General features: G+C 51.0%; 1 protein-coding gene across 1 annotated transcript in view; it reads left to right on the plus strand.

Annotated features, from left to right (window-relative positions):
* Window positions 1–20,567, plus strand: part of ABCA13 (ATP binding cassette subfamily A member 13) — a 262,933-nt gene that overhangs the window by 103,670 nt on the left and 138,696 nt on the right. The window contains 9 exon segments of the mRNA XM_029233962.1: window positions 3,621–3,701; window positions 4,606–4,786; window positions 6,989–7,016; window positions 7,019–7,209; window positions 11,341–11,537; window positions 15,104–15,261; window positions 15,643–15,873; window positions 19,025–19,193; window positions 19,312–19,444. Of these exon segments, the coding sequence (XP_029089795.1) occupies window positions 3,621–3,701; window positions 4,606–4,786; window positions 6,989–7,016; window positions 7,019–7,209; window positions 11,341–11,537; window positions 15,104–15,261; window positions 15,643–15,873; window positions 19,025–19,193; window positions 19,312–19,444 (1,369 nt within the window).

The following is a 20,567-nucleotide window of genomic DNA, read 5'->3' on the forward strand; positions in this document are numbered from 1 at the left end:
CGATTTCCTCTTTTATAGCTGTTAGCAGTTGCCTTATGTATTGAGGTGCTCCTATGTTGGGTGCATATATATTTATAATTGTTATGTCGTCTTCTTGGATTCATCCCTTGGTCATTATGTAGTGTCCGTCCTTGTCTCTTGTAAAATTATTTATTTTAAAATCTATTTTATCTGATATGAGTATTGCTACTCCAGCTTTCTTTTGATTTCCATTTGCATGGAATATCTTTTTCCATCCCCTCACTTTCAGTCTGTACGTGTCCCTAGGTCTGAAGTGGGTCTCTTGTAGACAGCATATATATGGGTTTTGTTTCTGTATCCATTCAGCGAGCCTGTGTCTTTTGGTTGGAGCATTTAATCCATTCACGTTTAAGGTAATTATCGATATGTCTGTTCATATTACGATTTTTTGGGTTTCTTTTTGTAGGTCCTTCTCTTCTGTTGTGTTTCCCACTAGAGAAATTCCCTTAGCATTTGTTGTAGAGCTGGTTTGGTGGTGCTGAATTCTCTTAGCTTTTACTTGTCTGTAAAGCTTTTGATTTCTCCATTGAATCTGAATGAGATCCTTGCTGGGTAGAGTAATCTTAGTTGTAGGTTCTTCCCTTTCATCACTTTAAACATGTCATGCCACTCTATTCTGGCTTGTAGAGTTTCTGCTGAGAAATCAGCTGTTAACCTTATGGGAGTTCGCTTGTGTGTTATTTGTCATGTTTCCCTTGCTGCTTTCAATAATTTTTCTTTGTCTTTAATTTTTGCCAATTTGATTACTATGTGTCTTGGTGTGTTTTTCCTTGGGTTTATCCTGTATGGGACTTTCAGTGCTTCCTGGACTTGGGTGGCTATTTCCTTTCCCATGTTAGGGAAGTTTTAGACTATAATCTCTTCAAATATTTTCTCGGGTCCTTTCTGTCTCTCTTCTCCTTCTGGGACCCCTATAATGCGAATGTTGTTGCATTTAATGTTGTCCCAGAGGTCTCTTAGGCTGTCTTCATTTCTTTTCATTCTTTTTTCTTTATTCTGTTCCACAGCAGTGAATTCCATCATTCTGTCTTCCAGGTCACTTATCCATTCTTCTGCCTCAGTTATTCTGCTATTGATTCCTTCTAGTGTATTTTTCAGTTCAGTTATTGTATTGTTCATCTCTGTTTGCTCTTGAATTCTTCTAGGTCTTTGTTAAACATTTCTTGCTCTTCTCGATCTTTGCCTCCATTCTTTTTCTGAGGTCCTGGATCATCTTCACTATGATCATTTTGAATCCTTTTTCTGGAAGGTTGCCTATCTCCACTTCATTTAGTTGTTTTTCTGGGGTTTTATCTTATTCCCTCATGTGGTACGTAGCCCTCTGCCTTTTTATTTTGTCTGTCTTTCTGTGAATGTGGTTTTTGTTCCACAGGCTGCAGGATTGTAGTTCTTCTTGCTTCTGCTGTCTGCCCTCTGCTGGATGAGGCTATCTCAGAGGCTTGTGCAAGTTTCCTGATGGGAGGGACTGGTGGTGGGTAGAGCTGGCTGTTGCTCTGGTGGGCAGAGCTCAGTAAAACTTTAATCTGCTTGCCTGCTGATGGGTGGGGCTGGGTTCCCTCCCAGTTGGTTGTTTGGCCTGAGGCGACCCAACACTGGAGCCTACCAGGGCTCTTTGTTGGGGCCAATGGCGGACTCTGGAAAGGCTCACCCCAAGGAGTACTTCTGAGAATTTCTGCTGCCAGTGTCCTTGTCCCCGTGGTGAGCCACAGCCGCCCCCTGCCTCTGCAGCAGACTCTCCAACACTAGCAGGTGGGTCTGGTTCAGTCTTCAATGGGGTCACTTCTCCTTCCCCTGGGTCCCGATGTGCCCACTACTTTGTGTGTGCCCTCCAGGAGTGGAGTCTCTGTTTCTCAAAGTCCTGTCAAAGTCCTGCAATCAAATACTGCTAGCCTTCAAAGTCTGATTCTCTAGGGTTTCCTCCTCCCATTGCTGGACCCCCAGGTTGGGAAGCCTGACATGGGGCTCAGAACCTTCACTCCAGTGGCTGGACTTCTATGTTATAAGTGTTCTCCAGTTTGTGAGTCACCTACCCAGCAGTTATGGGATTTGATTTTATTGTGATTGCGCCCCTCCTACTGTCCCATTGTGGCTTCTCCTTTGTCTTTGGATGTGGGGTATCTTTTTTGGTGAGTTCCAGTGTCTTCCTGTCAAAGATTGTTCAGCAGTTAGTTGTGATTTCGGTGCTTTTGCAAGAGGGAGTGAGAGCACGTCCTTCTCCTCTGCCATCTTGAACCAATCCCACCATGTGGTTTCTGCAGCCTCATGTCCTCAGACAGCCTTGCTGCCCCCCTTCTGCTTGGGGAGGAGAGGAGACAGCCGTGTGCCCATGTCGTGTGGTTGTAGGACCCTGGATGGTGTCCGGGACAGAGTGCAGGGGCAGTGCCGGCTGTGATGTGATGTAATTACCCACCTGCTACTCCCCCTCATCCCCCGAGGGATGGTTATTAGTGTGTGGGATCTTGGGGTATATTCCACCTGCTCTAGTTGGTTAGGGCTGCATCACAAAGTACACAGACTGCAGGGCTTAAACAGGAGACACATATTCTGTCACAGCTCTGGGCTCCAGACTCCAGGTGTGAGCAGGGCTGGTTCCTCCCGAGGCCTCTCTCCTGGGTGTGTGGACGGCCGCCTTCTCTCCGGGTCCTCACATGGTCATGCCTCTTTGTGTGTCTGTGTCCTGATCTCTTCTTCTAAGAACACCAGTCCTATTAGATCAGGGCCCACCCCTGTGACCTCATTTTACCTTAATCACTCTTTAAAGACTGTCCCTCCAAATACAGTCACATTCTGAGGTACCAGGGCTAAGACTCCAACAACCTGTAACAGGTGGTAAATACTGGACCAAATACCAGCTCAGCATCTTCCTTCACATCAAAAGACAAGGGACCCCCATGCTTTCCTTTGCGGTCACCTCTTTGAATCTTTTGAGTCGTGTGTGTGATTGTGTGTCTCTTCTGTGCTCGATGGTCAAAGTGCTAAAATATAAAACAGTCTGCATGGAGGCCTTTATCTCTTCAATCACTTGTAGAACTTAGACCACGCATCAAACATAAGCTAGGCTGTGTTAAAAGAAAAATTATAGGTGTTAATAATTAAATCCACTTTCATTTCAACATATAATGGGGCAAAGTAACTATTAAGTGGATGAAATTAATTTGGAGGATCCGTTTGAAGAATGGCGATATACCTCATATAGAAATGTTAGCACTGTGAGTTATCCTTCTCTGTAGGGTTTGTTTTTAACATCTTTATTGGAGTATAATTGCTTCACAGTGTTGTGTTAGTTTCTGCCGTATAACAAAGTGAATCATCTATATGCATACGTATATCCCCATATCCCCTCCCTCTTGCATCTCCCTCCCACCCTCCCTATCCCACCCCTCTAGGTGGTCACAAAGCACCAACCTGATCTCCCTGTGCTATGCGGCTGCTTCCCACTAGCTATCTATTTTACATTTGGGAGTGTATATATGTCCATGCCACTCTCTCACTTCGTCCCAGCTTACACTTCCCCCTCCCCATGTCCTCAAGTCCATTCTCTACATCTGTGTCTTTATGCCTGTCCTGCCCCTAGAGTCATCAGAACCATTTTTTTTTAGATTCCACATATGGTGGTGGTGAAAAGGCAGATCACGGGGGTTCTCACCTGTTCTTCTTCAGTGCAGACGTGGACAGTCAAGGCTGGTAACAAGGAGTGTAGTTAGAGGTGTGTTTCTCCTTCTGGCCAGTTTGGTTTTGTTTTTCATTTCTGGTTGAGCCTTTGTAACCGTGTGTGCACCGCTGCCCAGGGGCCCACTTTCCACCCCTCGTGGGCAGGAACCCCAGTGTTAGTGTTACTGTTTACAGCGTCCTCTGTGCATCGTGTGCATTTGTGCATCTATTGTAATTCAGCAAATGAAGCTTCATTTCTAACATGAATTTGTGTAATAAATAGAAGCAAAAGTCCCAGGTGTAACACAAAGTGTTTCACAAGTGCTAGTTTATTCGAGGCTCCATGAGAGAGACTACCGCTGCCCCTACAAATGGGGATGTGCTTCCCAGGAGACTGGCGGGGGGTGGCTGGTCCCCACCCCAGTCCTGTCGGGGCCTGGGGCTTGTCCACAGAGCACAGCTTAGCAGGAATCTATGGATAAACAAGCTCCCATTGTGACGGTTTTATACCGTAAGTCAATATTGTAATTTTTTTTTCTGACTGCCCAAGTAAAATACGAATCTCACAGAAAATTTGGGACAGCACCACCTAGCAATGGTCACCTTCTCTGGAGACTGTCAGTCGTGTGTGTAACTAACCTGCCTGCCATCATTCCTCTGCATACGTACAAACACCTGTGTGCGTGCGTGCTTGTTTTTATTTTCTTGCAAAATGTGTAGCATAGGGTACAAAACTTTGTAGTCAGTGATTTCACTTAATTTTTGCCATCGTATAATCTGCCTCTTGATTTTGGTAGAGAAAGATTTTTGAATTGCTTTGCAAGTTTCACAGAACTAGAATTCAAGCCCGAGGCAGCCACTGAGTTATTAACTGTGAACGTTACTTTGGGGGCTTTTGAACTCCCCTCAGGGTGAATTGCATCTTCCTCACAGGCTCGTCCCTGCAAAATGGGGAAGGAGAGCTGGAAGGAGGCCCCCCAGGTGTTGTCCTGCTTTCTGTGACCAAGGAGCATGATCACCACCAGGCGGGGTTCTGGGACCTGACCCTGACCTTCCACAGGTACCAGATCGCTGCCCTGCTAGGGACCAACGGTGCTGGGAAGACCACTGTCATGTACGTCCCACTCCCCTCCTGAAACCTGGGGCTTTGGTTCTTACAGATACCAGTTTACCTGTGAGACAGAGGCTAGATCCCTTTTCTTCTTCTTTTTTTTTATTTTGTCTCAGTACAGAGTTTAATGACACAGCAGAAAGACAGACTTCTCACTAGAGGTGCTGTGGGTCTGAGCAGACTCAAGGATGGGGGAGGGACTTTTAAAAATAAATTTAATTCTTTTATTCCCTAAAAGATATTCACAGTTTCACTTTGGCCTTTGAAAGTCCTATGACATTTTCTTTTCTCCTACTAAGTTTAACTCTGCTTGCATATCTAGAGGAAGATGAAATTTGCAATGATGTTTGCAAATTTTTTAACACCTGAGTATTTTTCATTTTCATGTTCTGCTTTTTGTGTGGTTGTGTTTGTGTGAAACCTTTATTTTTGATTTGGGATCCAATGGCTCCAGATTTGTTTAAAGAATCAAATCATGTGATCCCAGAGAAAGGATGAGCTCAAACATTCATGGCCCACAAAACAGCCCTGAGCTGACTGTGGAAATGGGGCGTGTTTAAGGGCAAACCACCCAAATTACTGAATGTCTCTTTTGAACAAGCGACTGTCTTTCTGTTCTTTATTAGTAGGACTAAAGTATATGCTTAGTTAAAGCAAGAAAAGGGAGTATTTGCTTCAGAATTCTTATAGGTAGAAAACATAAAGCTTCAGAAATCTTTTACTGTGAAAATGTGGAAAGGTTTCTACTTTCCTCGGATGCTGAAATAGAGTTGAAGATTTCGCTGAGTAGTTTTTTAGTGTTTTCAGATCAGGAAAGGAAACGTTGCTCAAATAATGACTCAGAAAGCCAGCCTCCACACTGTGCTTTTACTAATGCACATTTCCTACGAGAAAACCTGGAGTTTGTGCTCAGCACAACGATGAGAATTAAATCAGGAATTTCTCGGTGTTTCGAGGGTCGCTGACTGCGTCATTTTTTGTGCCTGTTTGCAGCAGGCTGTGAGTCACCCCAGGGATGTCTCTTCCTGGCAGGTCTCAGAGGAGAGGCTCAGAGGCCCGTTCACTGGCTGGTGGTCACTGCTTGAAATGAGAAGCTCTGAGACTCATCCAGATGTGTACACACGGTCCCATTGTATCCCCCGAAGAGGTTTGAAAATTATATAGCACACAGTTGTCAATCAAAGTTACTGAGGTGCAGTTCACGTGCAGCAAACAGTATGTGTCCAGATGTGCATCTGATGGGCCGACAGGCTTAGCTACAGCTGCACAGCAGCCGGGGGAGGAACAGGACTCCGACGTTTGTGCCGCTCCCCGCCCCAAGGCCCCTGTGCCTCCTGGATCCTAGCCCCCGAGCGACCAGACCTGCTGTTTGTTCCTGTTACGCAGTTTGCATTCTCTAGCGTTTCCTATAAGTGGAGTTGTGCTGGGTCCCCCGTTGGCACGATGCTCGAAGACCCATGTGTGGTACTGTCGCATCAGCTGTCTGGTCCTGAGGATTCCACGTGGTGGAAACCCCACAGTTGGTTTATTGTTTCACCTGTTGGTGGCAGTTGAGGTTGTGTCCAGGTTTTGGTGATTAGGAACACTCACGTAGACCCCTTTGTGTGGACACACATTTTAATTTCTTTCTGTAAGTAGTTAGGAGTGGTTTGCTAGGTCTTGTGGTGGGTGTATATCTCACTTTGGAGAAAAAGAACATAGTCTAAAGCATGAATAATAAACTCCCTGAACTAGCAGACTGGGCAGTCCGCAGGTGTCCTGTGGGCAAGGCAGACAGGAGTTTCTGGAGACGGGCCTCGGCTTGTCATGGATTTGACGTGGCAGACAGGTGGCTCCAGCCACCTGTAGAGGAATGAGGCCTGGCTGCAGGTCTGGGGGCCGAGGTTGCATCTCTGCTCGCCTCACATCCAGTGAGGACTTGGGTGATTGGCTGTATCTCTAGCTTGCTTCCTCGTCTGTGATGACAGACTCGGAGTCACCATCCTACACTCGCAGCTCTGAGGTCGGTGGCCACAGCGCCTCCCAGGGGAGCATGACCAGACCGCAGGCCCACGTCCTGCCGAGCTCCTGCCATTTTTTGCCTCCGTGTGTAGGAGGCAGCAGGCGGGAGGTTGGGTGCGACCCCCCGCAGGCTGCAGGCGTCCCCGGGACCGCTGGGGGTCAGGGCGGCACCCCCTCCCACTTACGTGTCTTCTTTCTCTGCAGATCTTTGCTGAGGGGGCTCTACCCCCGCTGCCATCCGGAGCCATTGCAGTCAATGGCAGGAACCTGCAGACGGAGGCACCCTCGGTCAGGGCAGAACTGGGCACATGTCCTCAGCGCCACGTCCTGTTTGCCCCCCTCACAGTGCTCGACCACCTGCTGCTATTCCCCTCCCTGAAGGCACCACGGGGGACCCATCAGGAGCTGCGTGGCCATGTCCGTAGGTGAGGGGGCAGCCACCTCTGCCCCCGCCGCCTGCCCTGTGTGGGTGTGTAACAGGTGTGGGTGCTTCTGGGTGTCCCAAGGTGCAAAGGACGGGCGGAGGGGGTGAGGAGAGGGCGAAGGAGCCTAAGCGGTCCTGCCGAGGAGCCTGGACGTTACCCTGCGGGCAGGTGGTTACAGGCAGCAGGGGCCGAGCAGCCTGCGGCGCCGCGGGTGTACCGGTGGCCCTGCGTGGGTGCCAGCCCTGAGAGGGACGGGATGCAGAGAGGCCGCTGAGAGCCTGAGTCATGGTTGCGACGGAGGCCCAGGTTTGAGGGCTGTTCAAGACCACGTTGACCAGCTGGGTGTCCAAGGTGGGGCCAGGAAGGGTCTGGGGTCAGGATGCATTCTGGGGGGAGCAGAGGAGACGTGTGTGGCGAGCGGAGGAAGGGCTGGGCAGCAGGACGGGCTGGGAGGCCACGGAAGCTCCTCCCATTTCACCGGGATGCGCAGAAGCTGAGCCCAGAGGGCAGAGGGGACCTGAGTTCCTGGTCAGGACACAAAGTGGCGTCTCTGGGAGGTGGGTGTGGAGGGGGGCGAGGGGGAAGGACAGGGCCGGCTGGGGCCTTAAGCCAGCAGGGGAGCCACTGATGTAGAAGACAAGGCTGGGGTGGGTGTGAGGGCGTGGCCCACGCTGGGCTTGGCCCTCGGGGGGACGCACAGCCGGGCCAGTGTGGAGGCTCCTTGTTCTCAGGCCGACTTCACGAAACAGGACGTCAGGCAGGCCTGACCCGCAGCGGGGAGATGCTGTTTTGGGGCCGGGGTGTGAGGACGGATGGTCAGTACTGCACGGGCCTCAGAAGAAAATGGGCATCTAAGGAACTGTCACACGTGACCGCGTATCGCTGCCTTGAAATAGTTTTGCAAGATTCATTTTGTAAAGTGAGGGTTTACAGTCAGCGGGTAGTGAAGGAGAAAGCGTGCAGGGCTTGGGAGTGCTCCGTCCCCCAGAGACCCTGTTCCTCACCACGTGAAACAGAAAAACCTTGCGGTTGGGAGCAGTGCTGGAAAACTACCCCCTGTCTCTCCAGCAGCGCCCGTCTCCAGGCAGGTGTATTCTCCACGCCTGGAAGAGAGCAGTGCTCCTTTGGATGATCTCCCTTGAAACGGGGGACTGTGTTTAGGGACAGCGGGTGTGGAGCAGGTCAGATGCAGGTGGACGCTCACGCTCGCAGGGTCAGATGCGAATTAAGTCTGAACCGAGGCAGCCCCAACCTCAGGGGACACGAGTCCTTAAATCGGAGATGGTGCCCTGGGCTTCGTTTTAACGGTGGTCTCCCCCCACCCCCCAGTTCACATGGTTGGCCGGTAAGTGGCGTCTGGAGGCTGTTCTCCACTGCGGGGGGCGGGCTCACAACACGTCTTCAGAAGTGGCTGCTGATCACAGCCACGCTAGTGACCGTGGGGTCTCGAATACACAGGAAAATGTCTCCTTTGCACTAGTCAAGCCCATCCTAAACGGCAGCAGGTACTTGCAGAGAAGTGACGCGTGTTGCTAAAGGACAGATTGGTTACGTGCCACCTACATTTTTATAAAAGTCACGGGGCACCAATTTTCATTCAAAGTATGCGCCTACCCTGGACCACGGCAGACTCTGCTCTGCTAGTGGCTGGGCCTCCTAACGACGCTTTGCGGGCTCCATCTTTTGATGTGGGTGCAGCAACCTCGGTGGTTGTCAGTTTGCTGCGTGTTACCTGGCAACGAGGCTGGTGTGCACAGAGGTGGACGGGGTGCGATCATGTTTTAGGACAGCTGTTCTCAATTAGAGGAGCGGCGGCTGAAGCCCCTGACTCGCAGCTGAACTCACTGTCAACTCCCGTGGCAGTGCTTGGTTTCCTTAATGAGGAGCTTCGCTACAATCCTGTTCAAGGCAAACGGGATCCTGGGCAGACGCCTCAGAGGGAACCTTTGTCAAGAGTCAGGTCTTTACTGTTCTGCCTTTTATTTGGAGGAGGAGGGAGGAGAAGTCAAGGAGGCACTTTATCAATGGGATGCCGTGATGCAGTTAGCGTTAGTGTCGAGCATTCTGGTGAGCACCGCAGGGCTTCAGCTGCAGGCTGGCTTGTTCGATGGTGAAGAGACCCAAGAGGACAGGTGTGCAGGTGGACATGGGGAGAGGACAGGGCACCGAGCCCTGGACCCTGCAGTGTGAAGAGGATGGAGGGATGAGGAGGGACCCGCCAGGGATGAGGGGGAGGGACCGGTGGGGACTGAGGAGGGACCAGTCCATTGAGGAGGTCAGGTAACATGAAGACTGAAACACGACCTCTGGACTTAGGGTAAGGAAGTGGCTGGTGACTTGGGCAGAGACATTTCAGTAGCACAGTGGGGAGGGAGGTCTCTCTGGAGCCTGTAGAGAGAGGACGGAAGGAGGGGGCTGGAAACCGCACTTCTTCCCCGGAGTCTTGCTGCAAAAGGGAGCAAAGAAATGGGACGTTATCAAGATGGAAGAGAAGAGGATGTTTCGAATACGGAGTGAAACACTGAGGCAGATGCGGGCGGTGGCTTGCTGGGCACCGTCCTGGGAGTGGCGGGGAGGGTTGTCGGGGGGGGGCGACTCTGCGGAGGGCAGAGCCTGTGGACGCAGAGGGCAGGGAGGGGCTGGGGGGCCCAGAGGAGAGTCGGGTTTTGTGGGTGAGCGATGGCTGGAGAAAGGATGTGGTCAGAGGAGGACGCGTGGGATCGAGCCTCTGGTGGAGCTGCGGCTGCCGGAAGCAGCTGGGTCCAGGGTGTGGCCTGGTGTGGAGTGCATGAGTGTGCTGAGTTCAAGGTCGAGAGAGAAGGGGCGGGGTTTTGGTATAACATAGAAATGGAATTAGGACCTGCGTGTTTGAGAACATCTGACATCTCACTGCCTTGTTTTGCTGTTGGTTTTCTCTGCCGGTCCATGTGGGACTAACGTGGGCTTAATAAATTCACCTCCTCTGGTGTTGGAGTCACCTGGCCGGGGAGGGGTTGGGGGTCTAATGGGAATGAAGGTGAAGGCAGTCCCCTGCTGAGATGGACCGCTTGTCCTTTTCCTCCCAACTGGGCTGCTGTCCACAGTGGGAGCACCTGAAAAACAAGGGCGAGAATGGCTCCGAATGTAAGTTGAGGTTCACCCTGCAGGAAATGCACAGGGACGCTAACCAACCGTCAGGTGGGCAGACTGACAACCAGACCTGAGAAGCTCTCCTGGGCTCCTTCTGGGTAGGGATGAGAAATCCGCAAACAGTGAAACGGACACGAAGCATTTCCTCGGTGGTCAGGCGGGCGGGTTCCTGGAATTTTACCAGTCAGCCTCTTTGCCTGGGGGTTTGCAGTTTCTAGGAGCTGACCGTCTTGAAGCCAGGCTGAGTGGCACCTTGTGATCCCTTCCGCGCCTCGTCCTCTCTGGCTGCTCCGTGGCCTCCAGGAAGTTGTGACCCGCCTGCGGCTCCACGGGAGGGAATCCACTGGCTGTGGGTGCTCAGGGGAGGGTTTCGGGGGGCACTGCTCTAAGAGGGGCTGCACAGAGGGTGAGATTAAGTAGGTGGGGGGAGCTAAGTGTTCCCAAGAGTTCACGGGACTCAGAGTGAAAGGTTACCTGTGAGGAAAGACGGCGGTGGCTCCTCTCGTTGGGAGATGCCGGGCGTCTGAAATCAGCGTGGAGACTGAAGGCTCCCGGAGATAAGAGGGGGCCGATCCCCACTCTAACGGCGTCTGGTCATTCCTCAGTCAGGAAGGGGCTGCTCCAGATGTAGCGCACGTGGACCAGAGTCCAGACCTTCCGCAGACGCTTCTCTGGCCACCCCACCGGCCTCCGCAGAGACCCGAGGGAACTGAGGGCGCTCGGCAGCAGGTGTGCGTGAAGCCCAGAGAGGAGACAGCACGTATTTCCTACAAACGGGACCTAAGGGAAGGTCCTGCTCACGAGGCCCCGCGCTGGGTCCCCTGACGTGGCTCCATCTGGGCCCCTCGGAGGCCGGTGCTGTGGCGTCAGGACTCGTGGGCAACGTGGGTCCTGGGCCTCCTCCGTGTTTCTGGGCCTCTTAGAAAGAGCTCGGTCCTCACAAGGCATTGTTTGTGGAGTGGGATTAGGAGTTCGGGGAGGTGAGGGCTGTTCTCGTTCCAGAACTCTCCAGGACGTGGGGCTGGCACAGCACCAGCCCCAACACGCCCACGCCCTCTCAGGGGGCGCGTGGAGGAAGCTGTCCCTCGGCATCGCCTTCCTCGAGGCGTCGAGGACCGTGGTCCTCGACGAGCCCACCAGCAGGGTGGACCCGTGTTCCTGCCGTGGCGTCTGGGACGTGCTCCTCGAATACCAAGAAAGCGGGACCAGGCAGCGCTCCGCGTTCTCCTCCCGCTGTACCGCCGTGGTGGAGGGGAGCAAGGGGCGTATCCCAATACGTCATCCTTCTCGGGGAAAGAAATTTCCCAGGAGCGCACGGAGACACACCCGTCGTGCAGCATCCCTGTGGTGCTGGGCTTCTGGGGGTTGCTCAGCCAGCTTAGCAGTGGGGCCATCCGAGCTTGTCACGCCTGATGTCAGTGGACACTGCACGCATCCACGTTGGGCTCCATTCTGGAGTAATTCTGGGATTACAAGGAGGGGTGTCCCAGCTATAATCTGGAAAAAGCCCTCCATTTTCTCGGGGAGGAAACCGAGTCACAGAGATAAGGGCTGGGGTTTGCTTACAGCCACAGAGGAGGTTCCCCGAGCCAAGGGTGGAGCCTGGGCTGGGCTTTGGAAGTTTCGTGTTTCTCACCTGTATTATTGTGTACAGTACTTCCAACTTAGGGCATTAGATGGGTAGTTATTGACTTCCAGCTTCTGATTTCCTGCTGTGATTCTGAAGCACTGCAGCCAGGAAGCACTGCATTTCACACAGAAACACCGGAGTTTGGAAAAAGCATCGGGAAGAGAGAAACATACCCAGTGCTGCTGCTAGGCATGCATGGGAGCAACGGCGGCAGGGTTACCGTGGAAGCTTGTAAAATGTTTTCTTTTCTTTTTGGACTTTTGAGTACAAAGCCTTTTTGACTTAACCTGAAACCTTCACCTCCCTGGGGGAGATTAGGATTTGTTTCTTAAGAAATGCAGGGAGAAGAGACCAGAGAAAAGTCGTCATATTCTCTCCTTAAGGCAGAAAAGATGCTCCTGTTCATCCCTTGAAGCTTAAAGGCCGGGGTCGGGGAGGACACCTGAAAGGACCACCCTGTCCTTTTCTGTTGCAGAAACCTAGGGGGGTCGTGGAGGGAGAAGACAGGAAAGGCCACAGACCGCCCTGGGCTGGGAGACTGCTCTGGGCCCGTGAGGTGGTCAGGGGTGAGGGGTCCTCCCGACCCGGTGCAGCCACATCAGAGCTCATGAGGCCTAGCGGGACGCTGGCCCAGGGCCGCACCCGTGGCGCCTGTCCCGCACTTTCACAGTCCCCAGCTTCTGCACTGAGAGGGCGGCAGAGCCTGCCAGGCATGCTGCCTACAGGGGTGAGGTGGGCCCTGGAAGCCGGGGGAGACTCGGGGGCTGGCGGTCAGCAGGACCGAGGGGCCCGGGGGAGCAGAGGGCCCCGTGCCGTGGGCTGACCCTGTCCGAGGCCCTGCTGCACAGGGGCAGGGACAGGACCAGGTGGTCCTGGTCATCACCCGGGGCCAGAGGATGCTGACCACACCGGGCCCGAGCCCCTCACCCTGCCCACTGCCCCGAGATCACAGCTCGCCCCTCTCTCCTCTTACCTGAGGCCCTTTGGGGAGAAAAGTAGGATGAGAAATCGTGACCCTCTGTGCAAGAGACTTTGGACACCACTTAAAGGGACAGGTGACGTTTTGAGATAAAATGAGCGTAAATCCTTTCCCTGCCCCGGTAGTGGGGTTGATGAAGAGGACAGGTGAGAGGCGGGCAGGTCAGCAGATACTGTTACTCGGCTCGCCTGAGTTGCAGCGCATAGTAAACACCACAGGCTCTTGGTTCTTGTTTATTTTAAAAATCAGCTGGGGCCTTCAGGGCTCAGCTGACAGAACATCTGAGTCATGTGCATAATTGTAACTTTGCACAGAAAACCAGATATGATAAAAGTCTCAGAAACAGGCAGCTTTCTTCAAATTCTGTTGTTATAAATTAAATATATTCTTGCTGTTCTAGGTTTTTGGGCAATGGTTGTCTTTGGAGGCTCCTTTGGAAGAATCTGTGCACTGACGGACATGTGAAATCAGTAGGATAAGATGGGTGGTACCAGCAGGGAAATAGGTTTTCAAGCATCAGCATGTAGCAGTGTCTGGAAACAGCCCCAAACCTCCAGGCAGCTGTGCTACAGCTTTGTAAACCAGGACTAAGGGCGGCACAAAAGCAAGTGATCCCTGCTGAATAGAAGGAGGCTCTGCTGGCAGAACACGGGGCGTTTGGCGCTCTGACTCCCTGGGATGTGATCCGCGTTTCCTGCTGAGTGATGCTTGTTGCTGAGGTCTGGTCAACCCTAGGACCAGTGATTCCAGGCCTCCCTTGGAGGACCAATAATGACGGAAAAGGTACCAGAGCAAATTGGTCCACTCCTCCCCCTCCTGCTCTACACATCCTGGACGACCTGGGAAATGATCCCACACCTCTGGACTCCAGTTTGCAAGCGGAGACAGTCACGCGCCTTGTGGGGCTGTGTGTGAAGTGAGTGTGTGCAAGTGCACAGCTCAGTGCCTGGTACGTGGGTGCTCGGCCAGTGGCCGCTCATCACTGTTGTTAAAACAGGCAAGAGAAGTGGTTGGGGAAGGACCACTTTCCGAGGAGAGGGGACCAAACGCACCACCTGAACTGGGGGAACGCTGAAGTGGTGTCTTACTGAGCAACACTTGTCCTTTGAGGTTTGGGGGTGTCTTGAATTTCCTAAATGTCCACTGAGAAGCATCAAACATCTGTGAACTTAATCTACATTTTTTTGGAATTTACATTCCAGCTAACTTTCATTTTCAGATGACTTGATTGTCTGGAAACACATCATCTGGTCTCTAAACTGTCTCTAACCCCAGATCAGGGACTGAGCACATTTTCTTAGCCTCGAAGGACCTCTCATGCCAGGGGGTTGGCCTTGGTCTTTGGGACACATCTGTGGCGATATTGGCCACTGTGCTCTAGGGCCTATATATCATGGTTTCTTTTTAGATGCAGTTAAAAAAAATGAATTGAGAATCCTGGTCTTTCCATCCTTCTCTGCTATTTAAAAATATAAAATCTGGTAGAGTTAAAAACGTGTTTGGGCTTCTCTCTTGGAAAATTTGCTTTTGAGATGAGAATCAATCAATGGGTTTATTTCTATTCAGTAAACTAGAATAGGTAGAATGGGCTCGATGTAGGCCTGAGAGCTTCCCTTCAGGTAGCTGAAGTGAACTTTATGAAAACACCTTGTAGGGCCTCTGGCCTTCTGAGGTCAGTCTGGCCCCTTTCCTCCCCCAGCAAACGTAGTGAAACTCGACAAGCGAGAGAATTCATAGAGGACACGTATGAGCCGAACGTTCGTTTCTGCAAAAAGGGGCCACGTGCCCCGTGCTCGGTGGGGCCTTTCTTCCTGGGGCGGGCCCCCCCCACCTGCCACCTGCCACCTGCCACCTGCCACTGCCACCTGCCACCTGCCTCCTGCCTGAAACGCACTCTCTGTGGCCACAGCTGCCGTGAGCTCTTCCGGACGGGGCGGCTGGACCCGGGGACTCCCTGGCTTGTCTCTCAGTGTCACCCTTCATGATGGAGGGTTTGCAGAAGCCGTGTCCTAACCCAGAGGCGTTTCCGGGCTTCTGATTTGGGGGGTGACCTCGGCTAACCTAAAACCCTGTGATGCTCTCGACACCACCCACTCCCGCATTGGCTTCCCCCACCGGAGGTTCGAGATGGACCCCTGGCATGTTGTGTGTCTGATGCCGGACTGTCATCTTCACCACCCACCACGTGGACTAGGCCGAGGTGCCGAGTGACCACGTGGCAGTGCTGCAGCAGGGGTGGCTCCGGTGCTGCGACACCCTCTCCAGCCTGACCCAGGCCCACGGGCAGGGGCTCCGCCTGATGCTCAGCAAGGAGGTGAGACCCCAGGGGTAGTTGCAGGGAGACACGTACCTCCTCGAGGGGCAGAGGAGACGGATCCAGACTGCTCCCCGGTCACAACATTCCCACGTTGGGGTCAGGTCGCTCAGCAGGTGTTTATTCCGAATCCAGCCTGGGCCTTGTCTGTAGGTCTCGGGGAGGTGACAGAACAGGACACAAGGTCCTTGGGGTCTCAGTCCTTGTGGAGGAAACGATGTGCCTGCGAAAGGGAGAAACAGATTATGGACACTGGTGGGTGTGGAGCAAGAATTGGAATTTCAAAATAATTTGCTTAGGGATAGATGTGAAATCAGTTGATGTAAATTTGGCATGTTTGGGTTTACATTCCTTGCTGTTCCCTGACTTGTTTTTGGATAGCCTTCTGTTCTGGAGGCCGGGACCCGAAGGACACAGCTTGTGCCATGTCCTACATGGCACACCTGCATCCCACAGGCATCCCTCCGAGGCAGCAGCTGGGGCGAGCTGAGCTGCACGATCCCTGAGGGTGCAGACAGAGCCTGCTTCACAGGGCTTTTCCAGGCCCTGGACCGGAACCTTCACCTCCTGTACCTGACGGGCTACGGGATCTCAGACACCAGCTTAGAAGAGGTACCTTCTGATGAAAGCTGCTCGAGCAGGCTTTTCTGATTTGCGCTTTGCCTCTCTGGGCATGATGGGGACCCTGTGCATTTTCATTCATTTCCCAGCTCTGACTGGCGTTTAATACACCCGACAGGTGACTGTGGTTCTTTAAGGGAAATAGCGTTTCTATATTCGAGAACTTTGGTGTCTTTAATCCAGAATCACTGGCTGTCCAGACAGTTTCAGTAGCGGGAGTCTGCCTGGTCATATTTCTTCACCTGGAGGCGCCTTTCTCTTTCCACTGTGGACCTAGTCCTGCCCAGAAGTCCCGGCCCACGGGGGGCAAAGATGTGCAGAAGGTCACGCAAGGGAGCAATGTGCCCCCCACTCTGCTCCCCTCTCCCTGGGACAGAGCCGGCCGGCACCAGCCCCTCAGGGTGGGTGTGGTTTCTTTGCAGGCATGTCTGGTCTTTGGAGGAGCAGGTCCTGGGACAGACAGCTCACTGATGTGTCACAGCCCCAGCTGCTGTGTTCAGGATATAGTTTTAAGAGAAGAGAACTTTTTAAAGGAATCTTTAAAAAATCACCCGGGGCTTCCCTGGTGGCGTAGTGGTTGGGAGTCCGCCTGCCGATGCAGGGGACACGGGTTCGTGCCCCGGTCCAGGAAGATCCCACATGCCGTGGAGCGGCTGGGCCCGTGAGCCATGGCCGCTGAGCCTGCGCGTCCAGAGTCTGTGTTCCGTAGCGGGAGAGGCCACAACAGTGAGAGGCCCACGTACCGCAAAACAAAAGCAAAAACAAAAACATCACCCGGATGCTTTTGTGTGTGTGTGTGGGATCTAGTTCCCCGACCAGGGATCGAACCCCTGCCCCCTGAATTGGAAGTGTGGAGTCTCAACCACTGGACCACCAGGGAAGTCCCCTGGGTGCTTTTTTTTTTTTTTTTAAAGCTTTATTGTATAATTGATATAAAAAATCTCCATATACTTAATGTATACAGTTTGATTAGTCTGTGACATCATCACTACAATCAAGGTAGTAAACATTCACAAATCCAAAAATGTTCTCGTGCATCTCCCTCTTTTTTTTTATGTGTGCTAAGAACACATGATGTGAGAGCTGCCCTCTCAGTAAACACTTTAAGTTGGCTCTGGGCACAGTGTTGCCTGCACAGCTCTGGAATCTAATCATCTTGCTTAACTGAAACTTTATACCTGTTGAACGACAAATCCCCTATCCCCTCCCACACCTTGGCAACCACAATTCTATGCTCTGTTCCTATGAGTTTGACTAGTTTATTCCTCACCTAAGTGGAATCAAAAGTATTTATCCTTCTGGGTCCAGCTTATTTCACTTAGTGTAATGTCCTCCGACTTCACCCATGTTGTCACACGTGATAGGATTTCCCTCCTTTTTATGACTAAATAATATTCCATTTTATATATATATATATATATATATGAGTGTACAAGGGTTCTAACCTTTCCATATTCTTGCCAAAAGTTTCTGCACAGCAAAAGAAACAACAGAATGAAAAGGCAACCTACAGAATGAAAGAGAATATCTGCAAACCATATATCTGATAGGGGGTTAATATGCAAAATGTATAAGGCACTCCTACAACTCAATAACAAAGAAACAAATAACCCGATTTAAAAATGGGCAAAGGACCTGAACAGACATATTTCCAAAGAAGACGTACAGATGGCCAACAGTTGCATGAAAAGATGCTCAACATCACTAACATCAGGGAAACAGAATTCAAAACCGTGATGGGCAACACCCCACATGTGTTAGGATGGCTACTTTATATATATATATATATATATATATATATATACACACACACACATATAAAAAACAAGATAACCTGATGTTTATTAAATTGGCAGTTTCTTAGGCCCAATTTCCACAAATGTTGATTCCAAAGACTTAGACATTTACATTTTTAAGCAAGCACCCCAGTTTTCCTTTGATTTAGGTGGTCTGTGGTCACTGCTATGAAAAACACCCTATAAGCATCTCTTTAAGTTCAAATTTGATGTGAAACTTCGCAAATCCATCTAATAGAGAGCGAATCTGGGAAACTGTTGTTTTCTGCCTGTAAGACTCTGCTGTGCCTTTTTTCTAAGAAGCCATATTTCCACCCCTCCCCTGCCTTGCGAGATCTGAGATTGCACTGAAATTCTTATAACTCTATGGTTGTCAGCATCACTTCACCTAAACTTCTCTTTTCTCCCTCAGTTTAATCCTCTGTATTTCATTCTTTTTTTTTTTTTTTTTTTTTTTTTGCGGTACGCGGGCCTCTCACTGTTGTGGCCTCCCCCGTTGCGGAGCACAGGCTCCGGACGCGCAGGCTCAGTGGCCATGGCTCACGGGCCCAGCCGCTCTGCGGCATGTGGGATCTTCCCAGACCAGGGCACGAACCCATGTCCCCTGCATTGGCAGGCGGACTCTCAACCACTGCGCCACCAGGGAAGCCCTAATTCTTTTTTTTAAGCAACTTTATTCAAGTATAATTTACATACTGTAAAATTAACTGACTTTAAATAGATAATTCATTAATATTTAGTAAATGTACTGAGTTGTGCAGCCATCACCATAATGCAGTTTGAGAAGTTTTAGTTTGTTTTTCATTATTATTCATTTTTAAAATTGGAGTATAGTTGCTTTACAATGTTGTGTTAGTTTCTGCTGTACAGCAAAGTGAATCAGCCACATGTATACATATGCCCCCTCCTTCTTGGACCTCCCTCCCGTTCCCCGCACAGTCTCACCCCTCTAAGTCATCACAGAGCACCGAGCTGAGCCTGTGCTTCATTCTTAATTGCTCCTTCCTGTGATGATGGGAAGTGATTTCGGCAACGATTAATCTGGAGGAGCTGCAGCCTCTCGTTTGCTTTCTCAGACCATCCTGTTTGCACAGCCCATCCTACCCGGGAGGCCATCCTTCTCTGCCTCTTCACAGAGCTGTTGCAGATTCTGTGTGTCTCCTAGGCTTGACTGTGGCGTTAGACGCAGAGCTGTCTTTGCTTCTTCGTCCCCATTTCCTCAAGCTTCAAACACATGCAGGAGAGGTGGAGAGGAGACGTGTCTCCTGCCAGTTATACACGCCAAAGAAGGTTTGTGTGCCGCGTTCGCTAAAATCAGCAGAGAGCTGACCGTGGGTGCTTTGCAGAAAACCGTCTGCCAGAATGAAAATGGGAATGAAATAGGCTTGGGCGGGTTAATGCTGGTGCCAGAAAGCAGCAGCTTCCGCTGGGGCCTCGGGAAGCGGGGAAAGCATGTGGAGACGGAGTTCTCGCCAGCGCGCAGATCAGACCTGCCAGAGAAAGTGCCTAAGGCTGGTGATGAATAGTTACAATCCTCACTTCCTGAACTGGAATCACATCTTCTCATGAAATATTTGACAAAGAATGTGTTTTACTTCTCTTAGGGTAGTCACTGCCTCAGACTTAACGACAGGACATCTTGGGGAAACCTTTGTGGGCCTGTCGGTCTTCAGGAAGCTGAAGACAGACGTGCCCTCGAGGGCACCCTCCTCCACACTCACCTCCTGGCCAGAGCGGAGGCGGGTTGAGCCGGGCGTCCTGAACCGGTACCTCCGTTCCCTCCTCCCTGATGGCATGAGATGCCGTGGGGTGTCTGAGCAGCTCTCTTTGCCTCTCTTAAAACCACAAACTCATCTCTTTGCCTCATCACCCACTTCAGCGTTCTTGTTTACCCTGATTGAAATCAGATTGAGATGGACCCACAGCTGGTGGCTTGAAGATGGCTTTGTGTGAGGCCCATCAGGCATGACTGTTACAGCCGAGAGAGGACGTCGGGGGTGGGGGGCCTGGGGAAATGCACAGGGGGTGTTTCCCAAGTAGGAAGAATGGCCTTGGGGTGGGGTTGGGGGGAGCCTCAGCTCAGTGAGGTGAGAAACAGACGGGGGTGCTGGGTACAGCATTTGGTCAGCGTCCATCCGTCCCTCATCCATCTGACCCACGCAGAGCAGAACCAGAGGTGAGGGCCGAGGCTGAGGTCGCGATGGGGATGCAGCAGGAGGTGTCCCCAGGTCCTTTTCCTAACCATCTGTTAGAACTTTGGAGGGAGCTCAGGTTTGAAAACCCAAGTGTGAGGCTGTTGAGAAATCTACAAAATCTACAAAACCTATTTGTAGATTTTTTGATGATGGCTAATCTGACTGGTGTGAGGTGATATCTCGTTGTAGTTTTGATATGCATTTCTCTAATAATTAGTGATGTTGAGCGTCTTTTCAACAATCATAGTGCTTTTCAAAGAATCAGATCAAGGATATATACCCGTATAGCAATTGGAACCTTCAGTGGCTTTTCATGTAGAAAAGTACACTATCACCTATTTTTTTCTTTTCTTAAGAAAAATCATGTACAATAAAATAGTATGGTTGTTACAAGAAAACAGGTAAAGCTTCATAAAAGTTGGGTAATATAGAGCTGTGAGATTATTATTAAAACAATATAGATAAACATAGTCTACTTGTTAGCTTTTTAAAGAATTAAACATAGGACTCCTTTTGCTTTTCAGAAGCAAGGTTACAGTAATCTAGCATGGTTTTAAATTTTGTATATTTTTATATTACCATGTTTAATATTTAAGAAATAATTGTATTTTGTTGGTTTTGTTTTTTTGTGGTTTTTTTTTGTGGTACGCGGACCTCTCACTGTTGTGGCCTCTCCCATTGCAGAGCACAGGCT

This window comes from Monodon monoceros, unplaced genomic scaffold (assembly GCF_005190385.1).
Source record: "Monodon monoceros isolate NGI ecotype Baffin Bay Population unplaced genomic scaffold, NGI_Narwhal_1 Super_Scaffold_2, whole genome shotgun sequence".
Lineage (NCBI taxonomy): Eukaryota > Metazoa > Chordata > Mammalia > Artiodactyla > Monodontidae > Monodon > Monodon monoceros.